We start from the raw sequence: 19340 nt of genomic DNA, 5'->3' as shown, positions 1-19340 counted from the left end.
TATTGTTGGTCCTTGCAAAGTGGATATGCTACACGAAGTCAAAAGATGCTTATTTGGAAAGAGTAGGTTGTTGATTTGAAAGCGGTCGAGAGCAAATAGGTTGAAGTTTATTTGTTTCGGAAAAAAGGACAGAGCTACAAACCATATCACTAAAAGAGCGGAACCGCCCCTACATTTTTATTTTGCAGAGGTTAGACTTTTGTCTAGTTTCTTCATTATTAAACAACTTGAATAACAAGAAGTATGTACAGCAACCTAAGACTAGTTGAGTTATATTGAAAGAAGTTATATCATTTTAATCTTTCCATAACTTAGTTTGTTTACTATTTAGATAAAATAAATTTATTCTTAATTTACTCAGATATGTACAATTTTTTAATTTTTTAATATTTAAAATACTTACATGGAAAAACTCACCCTATTGTGATAAATATATGGTACTTCTTTTGATCTAACTTAGAAAACGAGAAAAATATACTTTTTTTCCTGAAACGAGAAAATACTTTTACCTCGCACGAATCGTGCTTCTTTTGCTCTTGCACTAGACCCTAGACCCCATATATTGTAGTTTTATAAAAGAATTCAACCGAACTTCCACAGCAACAATAGTATAAGTTTATGACAATCCAATTTGAATTTTATGACTTTACATTTTAATTAGTTAGTCAACCTCGGCATTACTATAAAAAAGTGTATTCCTTCCCGAATAATTTAATTTGTGAATCTTATTCCGTCCATTCCATAAAATATCTTCTTCACATCGGCTGATCTTTAAAAGCATGATGGGGGATACAAAGAGAGAGCCTGAGAATCCACCTAGACTAGCGTGTCCATTTATAAGCTTAAAGTTTATTTTCCACTTTAATTTTTTCAATTAACCCTTAAAAATTTACTGATAGTACAATTTTGTACTTTTCTCACTCCTTAGATAATATATGTACATACTTCAATGTTATCAGAGGTGAGCAGTTTCAGATTCCGTAAAAATTCCACCTAAAATCTGAAACTTACCCGTTAGAACAAGTTCCTCATTTTTTAGAATCTAGAACCTACCTTACATAACTTAAAACTTAAAACCTATTCTGTCATAGGTTCCATGGTTGGTTCTAGAGTTTACTCATGTGCTACCTATATAATTAATTAAATGGTTGCGATAAATTAAAACCTTTAATGACCATCACTTGCTGCTATAATTCATTGACCATAACTTATATTTACATACACGAAAAATATGAATATTAATGAAATAAAAGTCTCAATCATAAAATGAAAGCTCAGACTGGTGCTTCCAAATTATACACTCATCATTGAATAGTGTGGAATATCGCAAGATCGTTTGAAAAGACATGGACCAAAAAAAATATTAAAGCTTATTTCAAGTTCTAGGTTATATGTTACAGGTTACAGATTCCAAGTTTCTTCAACTAAGAACTTGGAACCTACCCGTTGAAACAAGTTCCTCATTCATTGGAACCTGAAACCTACATGTTTCCACCAGTTCAATTTTCAGGTTCCAGGTTCTACCCTGGAATCATATTTACCCTTAGATGTTATTATCCAATATTACATACCGCATTTATTTAAAATGACACCACTTATGTTATTTTTTTTATTTTCTACATTATTTTATTATTTTGTTAACTAAAATAATTGACGATTTAGTCAAACCTTATTTGCTATGGAAAAAAAAAAATGCTTAGAACTATTGGATAAGTTTAAATTACGACAAGAGATGGAATGTCGTGTGTGTCATGAGTCTACTTTGAAGCCATCACCCTTTCTATTTGTGGATGCATTAAAAAGTTAATTTCTCTTCTCAATTCTTCAAATTGAGGGCCTTTCCATGAAATATAAATTTCAACGGATGAGAGGTCATTGGAATAGTCAGCTCATTTAACCATATCTTTGACTGAAACAATATCTTTCCCACTTTGCTGGAGCCACGGACATATCTTTGTATTGTGCTCATTTCTTTTTGGATTTTATGTCACTGCATTATTTTAGTTTCTAGCATTAATAAAACAAATCACCCGGTCCAGATTTATGAATCTTATCCCGTTCATTTCATTAAGAATATCTCCTTCATGTCGGCTAATGCATTGGTAAACATCTCAAATTCGTCAAACTGATCAGTGACATGAATACACAAATTTCCACGTATGCATCAATTTAACCATACTGTACCAAGCCGAAGGACATTATCTATGCACTTTCTTTCTTGCCTTTGACTGAAACAACTTCTTCCTGCTTTGCTGCAGCCACGGAGAAATGGCAAGATTTATTGTTGACGAGGTCGTGCATAAGATTGGTGACAAACGTGTGGATGTGCCTAAAAATTTGGTTGAAGATCATCATCAAATAAAAGCCATAATAGAGAAGTTGGATATTTACTCTGATGATGTACGTTTCATTGGGATACATGGAATGGGGGGTATCGGTAAAACAACACTTGCGAAGGTTGTGCTCAACAAACTATATTCTGGCTTTGATGGTGTTTGTTTCCTGAATGACATTCGGGGAGCAACGGGACATGGTCTTATAAAATTTCAGAAAAAGTTATTATCAAGTATTGTTTGTTTTAGGAATGCTATACAAATTAAAGACATCAGAGATGGGATGAAATGGATCCAGAGAGTTTGTTGTACTAAAAAAGTCCTCATTGTCCTTGATAATCTAGACAAGAAAGAGCAACTCGAGAAGCTAGCTGGGAAATGTGATTGGTTTGGTCTTGGTAGTAGGATCATTATCACAACTAGGGACAAAGGTATCTTGATGACTCAAATGGAATCATCCAGTAAAGAGGACTTAAGTCAACCCAAAGGAATTTTGGACTTTGAAGTTAATGCAATGGAATTTGATCAAGCACTTCAGTTGTTTTCTAAGCATACTTTTGGAAGTGATTCTCCTAGGGAAGACTATGTTGCTCTCTCAGAGACTATTGTTAATAAAGTGGATAGGCTTCCGTTGGCTGTCGAGGTGATTGGTTCATTTCTCTATTGCTGTGGCTCTACCCTGGAGCCATATTTTGATAAAAGAAACCTATGGAAAGACACATTGAGGAAGTTAGATAGAGGTCCTTTTAAGGATGTTCGTGATGTATTAATGATAAGTTATGAAGGATTGGAGAATGAGCAAAAAGAAGTATTTCTGGATATTGCTTGCTTTTTCACCGATGAGGACAAGACATATCCAATTATCATGTGGGATAATTGTAATTACAATCCTCACATTGCAATATCTATCCTCCTCCAACATTCCTTGATAAAAATTGTAGATGATAATAAGTTTTGGATGCATGACCAAGTTCGAGATTTGGGAAGGTACATCATCCTTGAAGAATATCCTTGCAAAGAATGTCCTCGCAAATATACTAGGGCGTGGATTCATGAGGATATTGTAAAACTACTGGAGAGTAAAGAGGTAAAATGAAAGAGCATGACCCATAATTTTAATTTGGAAAAAGAAACCTCTTGAATATTCTCTTTTATTCTATAGTTAGCTTTGTTTAACTTTTTATATGTCTTGTGAGACCAGATAGATAGATTGTTTGATAGTTAGCTTTATTGTCTAGAATCTGTAGAATGAAAAACGGTTTTCTGGATAATCTGAAACAACAAAGCGCCGTTTCACGTGCCATATAAGTGAAGTCAGCAGAAAACTAGCCGTATGAAGAATTTTAAATTACTTCCAAACACAATTACGGAGAAAATGAAAAATAAATAAATGAAGATTTGAATTGATATGCTAATTATATTTCCTGAAAAGTTGAATTTGGGAAGTGGAGAAATGATTTATAAGATGTCTTCCAATAGAAGCTGAAAATTTTCATTAATGGCGTGAATGAAACATATAAATCTACTTGTTGGGAAAAGGCGTGCGTCATGATAGGTATTTTGTTGGAGAAATTATTTACTAGTGTTCATATGCTTATTTTCTTTATAACTCTGGAATAGTGTTGAGAGTCGTGCTCTCAATTAATATTGAGTCTGTATTGGCAGAGAAATGATGTAGAAGCACTAAGCTTGACTTCCGATGGCCGCAGCCGCAGCATTACACCAAAAAAATTGGCTACACTACCAAATCTAAGGTTCCTTCGAGTGAAAGGCATTGGTATTTTTGGCAACTTCGACAATCTTCTTTTGAAGCAAAGATGGCTTTTTTCACGAAGGTGGCAAACGATTTTCGGTGCAAATAACTTTCACTTCCATAATTTGGTCATGCTTGACCTTTCCAATAGCAATATTAAAGATGGTTGGGGTGGATGGAGCCAAATGAAGGTGATATACCTTACTCAATGTACTTCTTTCTGTCATTACCTCATTCATGATGAATGAGGCGATGATAGAAGCTATATATATAGTTTACTTCTTTTATTCATTACCTGATTTACTTGTAGAATATATCTTGCATTAGTACCATTCTGTGTCTTGTTATACACGTAAGTAAAGCACAATTATGTCCCACCTAAAAAAACTCTATGTTCTTTACAAACTTGATTTCGCAGTTCTGCAAGTTGTTTAGGCCTTGAAAATGGTGTATTTCAACAGAAGTAAGTGCCATTTTGCTTCAGTATGTATCATGTATGCTTTGAATGACATAAAGTTTGAGATTGGTAACACTCAACTTATATTGTGTAAAGGATCACAAGTTTATTTGACAATATTGATTCAAGCGCCTCACTGGCCTAATTTAGTTTTTCAGTATATGTTTAAATGGATTTTTGTTCTGAGCTGCACACCGTGGGTTTTGGAATAAAAGACGCGACGAAAAGGGTGGAACGATTCTTCGTATTTTTCTCGTGAGATACATTTGACTCCTCAAGGGGCCTTTCTCCAATTTTTTTTTTCTAAAAAAAAAATAAATCTTGGCGATTTTTCTGAAAAGTTTTAAGTACGAGGGTCATTTGCAACATCTTTTATTCTACAGATAATTCTCATTTATTCTTATTGCCATATACACTGATGTTTCTCATTTATTCTTTTACTTCAATTTTTTTCTACAGATGATTCAATTGAAGGTTCTAAATTTGACGGGTTGCATACAATTACAAAGGACACCTGACTTCTCTAATTTCGTGTCCTTGGAGATGTTAATTCTTGCTCAGTGTGTGAAGTTAACTGGAATTCGCAGGTCCATTGGCAAGCTAAAATGCCTACAAACTTTAAATATTAGGGGATGCAAGTTGCTTTGTAGTTTGCCAGTAGAAATTGGTTCTCTACAATCTTTAACAGAGATTATCATGCCTCAAAATTTTCAGCCCTTCAAGCTTCCCAAGACATTCAGTGACCTCAAATCTTTGTCGACTTTTATATTAGACGAGCACCCTGGAATCATCCAACTTCCGAACTCTATTGGAGGGTTGGTGAAACTTACACATTTATCTTTACGTGGGTGTGTGGGCATCAAAGAGCTTCCATCGTCTATTGGAGAAATGGAAATGTTGGTTAAGTTGGATTTATCACATTCAGGAATAGTTGAACTACCGGATTCCATTGGATGTCTAGAGAAACTAGAATTGATCTGGGTAAGTTATACAGATATAAGAAAGTTTCCTCATACTATCGGACAACTGAAGATGCTTGAAGAGTTACATGCCAAAAAATGTCGGCACCTGGCAGATGAAAATCTGGAGGAAATTGGGAAGTTATCCCATTTGAGGATATTGGACTTATCCTATACTGTTTTATCTAGATTCCCTTCGGCACTACGTTGTCTTTCTTGTCTCCAAACACTTGAATTTGGTTCAAGTCACCTTCAAGAAATACTTGATCTTCCCTTAAGTCTGACACGCCTTCACATGCAAGCACATCACTTCCCGTCTATCATTGACCTCTCAAGTCTCCTCAGTTTAGATTATCTAGAATTTTATAGATTAACCGCTTCAACAGAGGAACCTGGCCCAACTTGGACGAACAATTTGCCAGAAGAGCAACTGATCCATCCACTTCCATCTGGTTTGTCAACCTTGAAAGTTAGGGGCATTAGTCTACTGCCACACTTTTCCGACTTAAAAAAATTGTTGGATTTGTGCGTCATAGAATCTCAAATGTCTCGCTTCTCCGTCTCTCCAGACCAAATAAATCTGACGAAATTGAAACTAAGTGAATGCAAATTGCTCGTGGAAATAACTGGTATGTCACTCTTGAAGAGTCTACGGTGCTTGGATCTGGACAGATTAGAAAGTTTGGTTGAGATTCATGGTTTGTCGGAACTGGAATCCTTGCGATGCTTTCGTATTTCCCATTGTTGTAGGATAGAAAGGTTACCCAACTTATCAAAGTTAGATAAGTTACAGAAGATTGAGATAGAAGATTGTCCGAAGATAAGAGCCATCGAAGGTCTCGAGGGATTAGAAAGCTTGGAGTTGGATAATCATGGCTGCAATGTTCTGGAAAGATTGCTGGATGGCAAGAGATGGACCTGGCTTTCCCGCAATGCCCCTTAGTACAATATGTTCCTGACTTTTAGGCCACCGGACACTTATCATAACATCGTCAATTTCCTTCACGAGAACCTGATTGGCAGTGTAATTCGTCTTTTTGCAAACAATGTCCAACTAACTGAGATGTGGCGATGCAATTGTTGAGCAGCTTCTGCCAGTGTTAGACGACTGCCATAACTACAAACCTATCTTATCTAAAAGCTATGCTTCTAGTAAGTGGTGGTTCTGGGGACTAGGCCACATGGAAAACTGCACATCAAAGACAAATGGGAAAAAAAAGAATTGGACCCATTTTCTGCTATGCGGAGATTGATGACGATAAGCTTCAAACTAATTTATACATAATGCCCTGGATGAGCACAGAATGAAATTTGGCAACAAAGTGGAGGAATGGGAAGAGGTTGTGGATGTCAGGGTGTTCGACCTGAAAACTAACAGGTAATGCCGCTATTTTGACTAAATTATGAGGCAATATATTCAACTGAATTTTACCACCGTAGTCTTTCAAAGTCACTGCAATGCAAACTTTTGCTTAAAAATATTCAAGAACACTCAAAGTTGATTCTTACGCTATGTTTGGAAGAATTTTTTGGGTGGGTGCAGAAATTTGGGGTAAAGAAAAGATATTCTTTGTGTTGGCTGGAAAATGTAGGATGCGGATACGCAGCAATTTTTTCTTAAGTTAAAAAATCAAGGAAAATTCGATTTTACTCATTGAACTTTTGAGATGGTGCATATTAAACTCCTAACTTCCAAGAGTAAAGCTTCCAAGAGTAATATTTCATGCCGCCACCCCTTTTCCCATGGAGGGGGTGTTCGGTTGGTTTAAAGTGCGACTTTTATCGAATTTTGTGCCAAATGCCCCTTGTTTTTCCCAATTAAAATAAAAAATAAATAAAATACATAAGAAGAAAAAAAAATTCAACTGTTTGATATGTTCGAAAATTGTCTAATATGGCTTGTTAGCACTATTGGTAATTATTTTACACATTTAATTGAAGAAAAAAAAAACAAAGCATTCATATTCCTTCAAATCACTCTTATCTTTGTAGTATTACTTTTGGGTTTCTTGAAATTTTTAGATTCTCATAATTTTCATCTGAAGTCATTCTTTTGTTGTCGCTTATGCTATCCCAGTAGTTTTATTTATGTTCTAGGTTTCTATATCTTTTCCATCAATAAAAAGATTAAATAATAGTGGCAAACTTCATTTTCTGTACTTCAGCTTATTGTCTATTTGAATTTGAAATGAGGGTAGAATAGGCATCGAATAGAAAAACTTTAGGTGAAAATGCACTGAATACCTTTAAAAGTTATGTACAGGACATATGCTAATGGAAAAAAAAATTGATTGGATTAATGGCCGTAACAAAAAGGACTTTTAAATTCTGTGTCTCACGGGTGTTCTACTAGTTTGAATGTGACGACAAAGAAGATGTACAATAGAAGAACCTCTTTTCATTATGGATAGAATAGGTAAAGATGATAATACAATATTGCTAATTAATTTGTTTTTGTTGGAATATCTCTAAAAATAGCTTGTAATAATGATCTCGGGTTTCTCGAGATTTCATTTCGAACCCGAACATGTAGTTTCAAAAGATTCATGGAAATTATTTATTTATTTCACTATATGGCCCCTGCCCTAGATATGTCCACATAAGTAAATCCATAGAGTCCATTGTGTGGGGAAACAGAGTTGCAAAACAGTACCATGAAAGACCTTAAGGTTTTGTTCTATTATTATTATTGTTGTTGTTGTTATTTGGTTCTCTTCTATCGTGTATGAGTTAAAAGATATTAGGCTCGTGTTTGTTTGAGACATTGAATCAACAATTAGGTTGTCATTTTGCATCACTTTGTTTTCCATCGGACTAATATGAACTTTTTTCTGTCTCTAAGCATTGCTGCAGCCCAGGAGAAGCGGTTGAATTGATTATTGCAGAGATTTTGAATCATCTGATGGATGTCAGTCCCATAATTTGACTGAAGTTTAGCTGAAGCTCGGTGATAGCTGATTCCCGCGGTAAGGAAACTGTTTCTCGAGCCTTCGTTAGGTTCATTGACGAAGAAAAAGAAATGGTGTTCTGCCGATCCATTCCATGAAATGATGTTCTCTAGAACTGCATTTATTTTCTAATTGTGGAGGTACTAGAAACTTCATTTTAAAGTGAAGATCGATTAAGAATCTTATGCTTGGTAAGTTGTTTGGAAGATTAGAATGAAATATTAAAGATGGTAAACCTACCTGATTCGATTGGAATTTCAAAGAAATTGAAAGTAATTAGAACAAACTTTTCAGTAATGAGAAAGTTATGTGGCTAGTATGCAAGTTGGACGGATGAAATTTCTGGTGAAATTTCCTGATTTCTCAAAATTTTGCTTGTACCTCGTGTCCAATTTGCTTATCTCAAAGTTCATGTTTTGTCGCGAGCATCAAGTTATTTCGAACATATCCAAGGATCTCAAGCAGATCCCTGTATTTCATCATAGCGAGAGGAATTGTGCGGGGGAAATTAGACCTCAAGTTTTTGTTTTTGTTTTTTTTTGTTAAATTCTCTTCTTTGGTGTACAAGTTAAAAGATCTTTGGGTTACGTTTGTTCGAGTCGCTAATCTGAAACCTTTCTGTTTTTGTGCAATGCATCAGCCCTGAAGAAGTGGTCGAATTTGATTATCGCAGAGGTTTTGACTGAAGTTTAGTTGAACACTCTTACCTCACCACTAGTCATCTGATGGATGTCAACGCCAGAATTTGACTGAAGTTTAGTTGGAGAACGGCAATAGCTGATACACGCTGTAGATGCTGGATCTCCTCTACAAAGTTATTAGACTTTTCTAGCACAAAATATTTTCTGGAATTTCAAGGTAAATTTTATCGACTTTTACTGAACTTTAACTTATTCATTGGATGACCACCGGCCTTGGTGGCTCTGCTGGATAAGAACCCCTTGCCTTGGGGGAAAGGTGAGGGGATCAAACCCCAGGGGAAGCATCGGCGATTTAAGCGTGACGTCGGGGTGGTGGGTCCTCCGCTAGCGTCGCTCCAGGGTTTACTTGGCGGCTATGTACCGCCGCAAGGCGACGAACGGCTGACGGGGTTCCCTGGGTATCAAAAAAAAAAAAAAACTTATTCATTGGATGGATTTAACTGCACTTTTTCATCTAGTGATGGGCCAACATGTGGTAGTGACATGGCATCCGAAAAATTGATCTTTGCAGTTGAAAGTGTATCAATTGTAAAAGATAAGGGGAAAGTACAGCACTTTGAGTGGTAGAAGTCAAAATTCATGATTGATTGCAAAAGCTACTAAAATTCAGTGACCATCGGAGAAATCTCCTAGAAATTTTCAAGAAATGAGATTGATGTTTGTAATCGATATGTTGGCTCAGACAAATTACTATTAAGAAGTCGGAGTTTTCTAATCAAGCCACCGATGGAGCCTTGTTTCACTTAGATCGAACCATCTGGGTAACTCTTCAGCATTAAATCCATTCACATGATATGGCTTTCACATCTCTAGGTTTCTTCACATAAATCCCATGTCTCGTTCTGCCACAAGGCTTGGATCTCCTATTGCATCGCCCTTCTATTCTCCCTAAGATTTACTTCCAATCTCCCTTCATTCACATGATTTACCTCAATATCCTCTATTAACGCTGCATTGGCGTACTTGGGATTCGGTCGGGTAGCCCGTCCGCGTGTCCTCGTAATGAGACCTTTACATTCTGCTTTCAGACCATGTAGTAGCGATCCTCCTCGCCCGTCCTTGTTTCTATGATTGGTTTTTGTGTGGATCCAATTACAAGATTGTCGGCAGAACATTCACAAAATGTTGGCTCGTGATTATAATTCTGGTGCGTGATGGGTAAAAGGTCGTTCTTCTGCTTTTGGAGCTTTGCATCATTTCCCTAAGTGATGGTTTTAATTGGTGATGGGCTTAAGGCCCGTCCGCCCATGCTGGGCCCAAAAGGCCCGGCCCACGGGAATAGGGCCCGTGGATGGGGAAGGTATAAAAGGGAGGAGAGAGAGAGAGATGACAACGGTTGGAAAAACGTACGTCTTCTTCTCTCCCGCGAGCTCTCTCTCTCCAAAAAGAAAAAAGAAGAAACAGTAAGGCATATGGCATTTTCTTCTTCCCTTCAAGGCTTCATCGGATCGAACAGGGCCAGATTCTCTTCCACTTATCGGCGTTGGTGTCTAATCTGTGGCTAACAAGGTACGCTCGAATCTGTGGTGTGCTTTACGATCGATGATACGTGTTTTTCTCGGGCTTCGTCTTCCGCATTGATTTAAGGGTTCGATTTAGTGTCGAATCCGGTTTTCGGGGATCTGTTATTCCCAACATTGGTATAAGAGCCCTAGTTCACGTTTTCCCGACCTGTTTGATGTTTTTTGATTGATTTTTTGCAAAAGCAATTCGGCCGCACGGATCGGGGCGAGAAATCCCGACACCCGAGCACTGTTCATCGATTTTTTCGAGTTTCCGTAAGTCGAAATCGATTTCTGAATGTATAGGGTGAAAGGGCTAGTCAAGGCGAGTCCGGCGACATGTCGTGCGCCACTGGACGACGCCGCACGTGCCCACACGCGCAGCCAGAAGCCGCTGCACGTGGGGCTGGCCGCGACGAGCCCGGAAGCGTTGGCTCGCCCAGCGCGTGCGACACATGCGCCGGTCGGCGAAGCGGCACGTGCTCGCTGTCGGCTGGCGAACCGGCACGCGCCGGTCCGTGGACCGACGCGTGCTGACGTCACCCAACGGTCAGTAACCGCTAGGGTGACATCATCGATGACGTCAGCACGACGACATTTCGCCGGGCGATCACCGGCCGGCGACCCGACCCGACCCGACCCGAACCGCGGACGCCGGCACGCGCGCGGCACGTGCCGGTTGACGTTTGCGTGATGTCAGCCCGCGCAAGCGTGCGGCACGTGCCGTCAGTTCGCCTGAACCGGCCCAACCGGTCCGACTGGTATGTTCGGTCCGACCGGTCTGACGACCTGACCGTTGACCTGTTGACCGACGACGACCGTTCACCGTTGACCGTTGACTTTGACCGTTGACCCGAAAAAGAAGAAGAAGAAGGAATTTGTTTCTTTTTCAATTATGTCTGTGTGGGTTAGAGGTAATCCATTTTTTTTTATTCTGCATTTGTTGCAAGAATCATGGAAAATTATGTATTTTCCATTTTGTTTATTGTGGATTATAAGTGATCCATTTATTGGTTCTGCATTTGTTGCAGGAACTATGATGCGTTATGCACGGATACCTGCAATCCCGAGAATGGACGAAGGAAGAGCTAGACTGAAAAGACTGATGAAAGAGTTAGTTGATTATCGGTGGCTTAATGGTGATTTAGTATCACACATGGTCAAGGTTAATCAGATGATACAGGAAATCATCTGGAATGGTTATCTTATGCCGGATTTTGAGAAGATGCCGGCTTTGATGAACACTCTTCCACCTGAATGGCAAGTAGTGTTAGATCGGTTATGGGAGGTCAACTTGGTCTCGGATTATAGGAGGCTAGTGGAAGCTTTTGTAAGAGAGTACTATAGGATTGAGTTGGCAAAAACTTCAACCTTTAGATTGAGCGCCACATGGCGTAGAGTAAATGCGCCTTGGTGGCAACATGAGAGCTCTCCAAAAGTTTTTCCATGGTTGGCAAATGTGCCTTCAGTTTTCTCAGATGTTTTGACTGATAGATTAGAAGGGACATTCCCTATTTATTTCTTAGATTAGTTTGAGATGTTATTGAGTGTGAATATCTCTTTCTATGTTGATATTTCTTTTTGGATATATTACTTAGTGTAATGGATTGTTGTATTAGTTGAAAGCATTATTATTTTATTGGATGTCAATTATCTGTTGCTTTCTATTGCTGATTGCTTTGTGGGTAGTTAGTCAGTGGGTAGTTTATAGAAGTTTTTGTAACTTCATAGAATTTATTTTGCATAAGACAATTATATTAATAATAATTTTAAGTTGGGATTTTGGAGGATGATTGGAAACTTAGTGACCTTTTGATTCTGAAACCTTACTTGAAATTATTTATTGATATGATGGGTCTGTGCAAAGTGGATGCATAAATGATAGGCATTAATTATTCGTGCATATATGTCTGATCTGTTCAGATTGATGGATTCAGCAACTAAGAACGTAATTGCTGATGTGAACGGCAATAATTGTGAAATATTGAATATGAAGATTCAATATGTGCTGGAAAAGCAAGAAGCACTAGAAGCTCTTGACCATGTTATGGAAGATCTTAAGGATGTGGTGCGTCACCTTGAGCTAGTAGAGGACCGCTTAACGGCATGTGAGCTGAAAATAGATATTTGCAATGCTAGTTCTAGCTCAGAAAGGGCTTTGAGCTCTAAGCGCAAGCGTATTGATTCGTTCAATATGTGGGAATGCAAAGGATCAAGTCCTTATTGCAAGAGATCAAGAGTTAACCAACACAAGAGAGGAAAACGTTCTCAAGTGAAAAAAAAATGTCAAGGGTGAGGTATTACAATTGTGACAATAGAGATCACTATGCTCGCGACTGTCGTGAGCTAAAGAAGGTATACACCTCTTGTACATTTGAGAACTTTCCTTTTGTGTCAAGTTCTACTTTATAGACTGAATCCAATCCTTTGTGAACTGTAGATTCAGGAGCAACGGACGATGTAGCGAAGGATAGAGGATCTTTCGTGGAATTCCGACGAATACCAACTGGAACTAAGTGGATCTATGTGGGAAACAACTCCAGAGCTGAAGTTAAAGGGATTGACACCTGCCAACTGAACATGTGTGGTGGGCACACCTTGTTCATACATGATGTTCTAAATGCTCTAGAGATTCGTCGAAATTTAAGTGTCTGTTTTGATGTTGGTTAAGCTTGGTTTTAGTGTGAATTTCCGTAATAACGGTGTAGATTTGTATTTGGATACAAACTACCATGATTGTGGTCACTTTCAAGATGGTTTTATTGTACTAAATGTTGACTGTGGTGATGTCAATATATGTTATTCCCTTGTTTCACGTCTTCTACTTCATATGATAATGATGTGATTGTGTGGCATGCTAGACTTGGTCATATTGGCCAACAACATATGAATAGACTGGCCAAAAGGGCTTGTTGGGCAATATTGAAAAAGGCGATTTGCCAATATGTGAGCATTGCCTAGTAGGGAAAACGACAATGAAACCATTTGGAAAAGATAAAGAGCTGAATTTCCTCTGCATTTAATCCATTATGATGTCTGTGGTTCAATGAATGTGAGAAGAAGGCATGGGGTTGTTTATTTCATCACTTTTATAGATGATTATACTCGATTCGGATATGTCTATTTGATTTCTCATAAATCTGAAGTATTATGTTGTTTCAAAAGGTTTATGAACTTGGTTGAAAATCAATTAGACAAGAAAATAAAAGCATTGAGATCCGATCGAGGTCGAGAATATTTATCTGATGAGTTCAGAAAATTGTGTGATGAAAAATGAATAGAAAGATAGTTGTCTATTCCATATACTCCTCAACAAAATGATGTTGCAGAGAGAAGAAACAGAACCCTAATGGAAATGGTTAGGTCCATGATGACGCATGCTAACTTACCTATCACCTTTTGGAGTGATGCGTTGTTAACTGCTGCCTATATACTTAACTGGGTGCCTTCCAAATCAGTTAGTTCCACTCCATATGAGTTATGGACAGGTAGAAAACCGGACTTAAGTTTTCTTAAGCCATGAGGTTGTACTGCCTATACTCATAAGTCCTCTCACAAGTTTGGGAAATTGGGTCATAAAGGAAATAACAGTATTTTAATGAGATACTCCGAACACTCGAAATGGTATGTGTTCGTAGGTGAGCAGGAAAGTGGGAGTATAACTGAATTTGAATCACGGGATGTCACATTCTTAGTGGATGAATTTCCTAAGAAGGGCGAAATATGGGAAGATTAGTCCCTATTTGAAACCTTGGATCAAGATAATGATATTAGTGGAGTTCGTCCAAGTGGGAGTAATATGAGAAGTGATGAATTGAATTCAACTCATTCTCAAATTACAACCACATGATGAGATGATATTGTCATTATCTAATCCGAGTGGGAGTATAATGGGGAATGATGTGCTAAGTGTACAATCTCCCATACGGCGAACAAGTCGCCAAAATATTCCCCGTCGACGTTTTGACATTGAAGGGGAAACTTTTATGATTGCTTCGCAAGATGAGGATGAGCCAAGAAATATTAATGAGACTCTAAATTTCCCTAGTAAGGAAAAATGGATTTATGGAATGAAAGAGGAAATGGAGTCAATGAAATCAAACCAAGTCTGGGAACTGGTTGATCTTCCAAAAGGGACGCAGAGCTATTGGGAACAAGTGGGTTCTCAAAATAAAGCGAAAGGCTGATGGCTCGATAGAAAGGCATAAGCTCGCCTTGTGGCGAAGGGGTATAATCAACAGGAAGATATTGATTATGAAGATACATTTTCTCCTGTAGTGAGATTTACCTTGATTCGCATAATTCTGGCAATAGTGTTTAGTATGGATCTTGAGTTACATCAAATGGATGTAAAGACTGCTCTCCTCAATGAAGAATTAAAGGAAGGAACATATATGGAACAACCTGGTTTCATAGTGAAAGGCCAAGAAGAAAAGGTATGTCGACTTTTGAGGTCGATATATGGCCTTAAGCAGTCGTCAAGACAATGGTATATACGATTTCATAATGCCATAATGGCATATGATTTTACAATGATAGATGATGATCATTGTATATATATATATATATCAAAAGATCCAAGGATCAATTTGTGATCATATCATTATATGTTGATGATATACTAATTGCCGGAAGTAATAAGGAGTTTGTTAATACTGTCAAGAGTTGGTTGTCTTCCAACTTTGAGATGAAAGACATGGGTGATGTTGCATACATTCTTGGAGTTAAGATTTCAAGATTGTAAACCCATTGATACTCCTATTGCAAAAGGTGAAGGATTGAGCCATAGACTGTGTCCAAGGACTCCACAAGAGAAGAAACAAATGAAACATGTTCCTTATGCTAGTGCTATTAGGAGCTTGATGTACGCTATGATATGTACAAGACCTGACATATGTTATGCAGTTGGAATGGTGAGTAGATACCAATCCAATCCAGGTCAAGCACGTTGGAAAGCCGTTAAATAAATACTAAGGTATCTAAAGGGGATTGCTGATTATACGTTGAGTTATTATGGAAAGGATCTGCAACTCAAAGGCTATTATGATGCTGATTGGAGAGGAGATTTAGATGAAAGAAAATCTACCTCTGGGTTTGTTTTCTTACCGAATAATGGCACCATATGTTGGAGCAGTAAGAAACAAAAGTGTATAGCCTTGTCCACGATTGAAACTGAGTTCGTGGCATTATCAGCAGCAATATAAGAAGATGTTTGGCTTAAGAGATTTTTTTGGATCATTTAGGTGTTATTGGAAGTGCTGCAAATTAATTGTTGGTTAATTATGATAGCCGAGCAGCAAAAGAGTACACCAAAGATCCAAAATATCATGGCAAGACCAAACTTATAGATACCAAGTATAATTTTGTTAAGAATATGATTGCATGAAAAGATGTGAACTTACAGTACATGTTACGTATAGAATGGTAGTAGATCCTATGATAAAGCCAAAACCTAGAGATGTGTTTTGTGGCCATGTAAAATCTCTAGGATTGCGTAGAGTCTGATGTACTGGATTGTAATTTCCCTGAAGTGTTCACATTTGATGAATTTGTGTTTTTCATCATTAATGCCTATGTATCTTTGTTTGATCTTTATGCATCTTAATACTTAGTGTATTATTTTAAGTTGAGAAAGTATGTCGGACAGATATAAGATTAGCCCACTCACACGGGTAATCGCCTTTATTTACTGTGTGATAAATAGAGATGAGACTGTTTTTAAGCTTATTATCTAGGTGATAATTGAGAGCTCAAGCTTAAAATATGTATGTCGCCTTAACTAGGTGTTAAGATGAGGACATAATACTTACTATGTCCGAAAGTAAAATACCCCATATATTTTACTTTATCTGTCTAAGATGCCAGATGTGAGTTCTGATGAATTTTGTAAATGAGTAGATACGTGAACTCAAGTTAGACATTGGGTATGTCTGAACTATCATCTGTACGGTATTGAAGGTGTAGACATACGCTCCATGGGAAATGAGTTATTACCGTAATACGTATTTCATACTACGTATGCATGAGACGACCAATAAGAGTGGCAAAAGTTTGATCTCAACTTTTTATGTCGTGTGAGACTCTTGAGGAAAAGAGTTCCTCAATTTTTTAGTCCCCTCATGACTCTTACTTATTCTCAAAATTTATATTTAGTGTTTGCTATCTTAGGATGTTACCAATGGTCATGAGTTTGATTCGATCTAATGGGGCATTTCTGGAAAAGCAAGCTGAACTGAAATTGAGAGTTTGAAGGGAAGAGGAAGATCGAATTTGGAGAATCACATTGTAGTTTTGTATTCACTGGTTAACCAATTATGACTGTCTTTGTGATAATCATAATTGTGAATACAATATATATATCATTGTTTAAAAGAGATTAAGAGAGATATAAATATGATCGATCGATCTAGGGTACTGCATACTAAATCTACTCGGAGTGTGACGCCCATTATGAGCTGCTATATATTCCTAACAGATGTATAGCAATGGGCTCTCAAAGTATGCTGGTCGCACGGATTATTCACCGGTATGAATGTTGAAGAGAGGTAAAGAGAATCTTGTTTAGCCCACCATGTGCGAGTGGGAGATGATGGTTTTAATTGGTGATGGGCTTAAGGCCCATCCGCCCATGCTGGGCCCAAAAGGCCCGGCCCACGGGAATGGGGCCTGTGGATGGGGGAAGGTATAAAAGGGAGGAGAGAGAGAGAGAGAGAGAGAGAGAGAGAGAGAGAGATGACAACGGTTGGAAAAACGTACGTCTTCTTCTCTCCCACACGCTCTCTCTCTCCAAAAAGAAAAAAGAAGAAACAGTAAGGCATACGGCATTTTCTTCTTCCCTTCAAGGCTTCATCGGATCGAACAGGGCCAGATTCTCTTCCACTTATCGGCGTCGGTGTCTAATCTGTGGCTAACAAGGTACGCTCGAATCTGTGGTGTGCTTTACGATCGGTGATACGTGTTTTTCTTGGGCTTCGTCTTCCGCATTGATTTAGGGGTTCGATTTAGTGTCGAATCCGGTTTTCGGGAATCTGTTATTCCCAACACTAAGCAACGAGAGTTACCAGCGCGTCCCATTTGTCTTTCAGTTCTTGCATCCTCGGCCAAAATGAACATAGCTTTGCCTGCTTTCCTTTTCTAGTTCCACTCCATGAGCTTATCATCTTTATAATTTGAATATCCAGTGATTTTTTGTCAAAATGGCGGCATGTGCACGATTTTTTTTTTTATACAGATGGCTATTTTATTTATGTTCTCAACAACCAATAAATAGTATACTTTCTTTACCAAAAAAAAATAAATAGTATACTTTTTCAGTTTTTTTATGCAGTGAGTTAAAGATCTTCACGTTACAGTTTGTTTAAGGCATCAAAACAACAATGAGAACGTCATTTTGATATTCTTTTTTTTTTTTTGGGAATAGGAGGAACCAGCTTGCACCGACAGTGCGCCGTAAACCCCCCGGTGACGCTAGCAGAGAAACCACCACCCCGACGTCACGCTTAAGTAACCACATAGCGCTTCAGCCTCCCTGCTTCGCAGGGGTTTCGAACCTTGGCCTCCACCGGGGAAGGCCAAGGATCTACCATCCACGCCACCGGCCGGTGGTTGTCATTTTGATATTCTTTTTAATTCTGTTTGTCGGACTAAAATAAACCGCCCTTCCCTGTGCATTTTCGCAGCCCTGAAAAAAAAGTTCAGAAGGTTATTGCCGAGGCTATTGAGAGCAAGGCAATTATAAGACGGACTCCTCAAGGCTTCTTTTGGTTCAATGTGAAAGAGAAAAATAATGGATTTGCTTTCTATGTCATAAAATTCTGTACAATTGCATTCTGTTTCGACTCTTTAGAGGATCTGTATATTTCATTTTGTAACAAAATCAGTTCACAATTCTAATCCTTTGGGGCATTATTACAAGATCAGTGTACCTGTTTAAAAGAGAATATCAGTGAAACTCCCATGTTTTGTTGGAGGGTCAGTGAAACTTTCACATTTGTCTTTGTAAGCTGTATCTGGACATAGAGGAGCTTTCAAACTCTACTGGAGGGTTAATTGAGCTTCGTATGACTTTGTTCACGTAAGCCCTCTGCAACAAAAGAAAGGAGCTCCCATACTCAGTTGGGAAAATTAGAATAGTTGATTGAGTTCGATTCGCAACGTTGAATGATAGTTGATCTACTAATTCAACATGAGATTTAAAGGCATTGAAATTGATTAGGATGGATAGCTCATCTATAAGAAAGTTATATGGGTCGTATGGAAAATCTCTAATGAAATTGGGAGACGATATAGTATGAGGATCCTTGGCTTACATTCATCCGCGTTATTTCTGAATTGCCCATGACAATTCGTTCTCTCTCCCATGTTCCAAAACTTTTTTTTCCCGGAACCACTAACAAATTTGACAGTCACCCAAGCTTCTTTCACCCAAGCTTTTATGGATCTTTGTTTTGGAGCATCCAGCATCCAAATTGTTCATAGCCTCATGAATCTGGTTAGTTTTAGATTTTCCGAACACATCAGGCGTTTCCCTCAAGCAATATTTCCACTGGCTTCCACATAGTTTGCCATTATTGCGACTTTTGCTTAAGAGATATTGCTAATGCTTTCAATCCTAGAGAACTTATTGGTTCTCGATGTTCATGAATTTAACTCTATGGGAGACTTGGATTACTTAATGTGCAATAACC

General features: G+C 38.1%; 2 protein-coding genes and 1 long non-coding RNA gene across 3 annotated transcripts; all 3 read left to right on the top strand.

Moving 5' to 3' along the window:
* The first annotated feature begins 1783 nt into the window (after positions 1-1783).
* Positions 1784-4246, top strand: LOC104420062 (disease resistance protein RPV1-like). The gene is made up of 3 exons (XM_039301838.1): positions 1784-3420; positions 3999-4187; positions 4238-4246. Exons 1-3 carry the CDS (start codon positions 2269-2271, stop codon positions 4244-4246), a joined length of 1350 nt encoding a protein of 449 aa, XP_039157772.1. The 5' UTR covers positions 1784-2268.
* On the top strand, positions 4242-8869 carry LOC120286192 (disease resistance protein RPV1-like). Its single transcript, XM_039301694.1, has 3 exons — positions 4242-4277; positions 5003-6880; positions 8356-8869. The coding sequence occupies exons 1-2, from the start codon at positions 4272-4274 to the stop codon at positions 6443-6445; spliced, it is 1449 nt and encodes a 482-aa protein (XP_039157628.1). The 5' UTR covers positions 4242-4271; the 3' UTR covers positions 6446-6880; positions 8356-8869.
* A 146-nt stretch (positions 8870-9015) lies between these two features.
* On the top strand, positions 9016-18580 carry LOC120288069. Its single transcript, XR_005546312.1, has 2 exons — positions 9016-9308; positions 18333-18580. It is a non-coding gene; the product is annotated as an uncharacterized LOC120288069 (long non-coding RNA).
* The last annotated feature ends 760 nt before the right edge of the window (positions 18581-19340 follow it).

Source organism: Eucalyptus grandis, chromosome 9 (assembly GCF_016545825.1).
Source record: "Eucalyptus grandis isolate ANBG69807.140 chromosome 9, ASM1654582v1, whole genome shotgun sequence".
Taxonomy (NCBI): Eukaryota; Viridiplantae; Streptophyta; class Magnoliopsida; order Myrtales; family Myrtaceae; genus Eucalyptus; species Eucalyptus grandis.
This window is presented reverse-complemented; position numbering and strand designations above follow the sequence as displayed.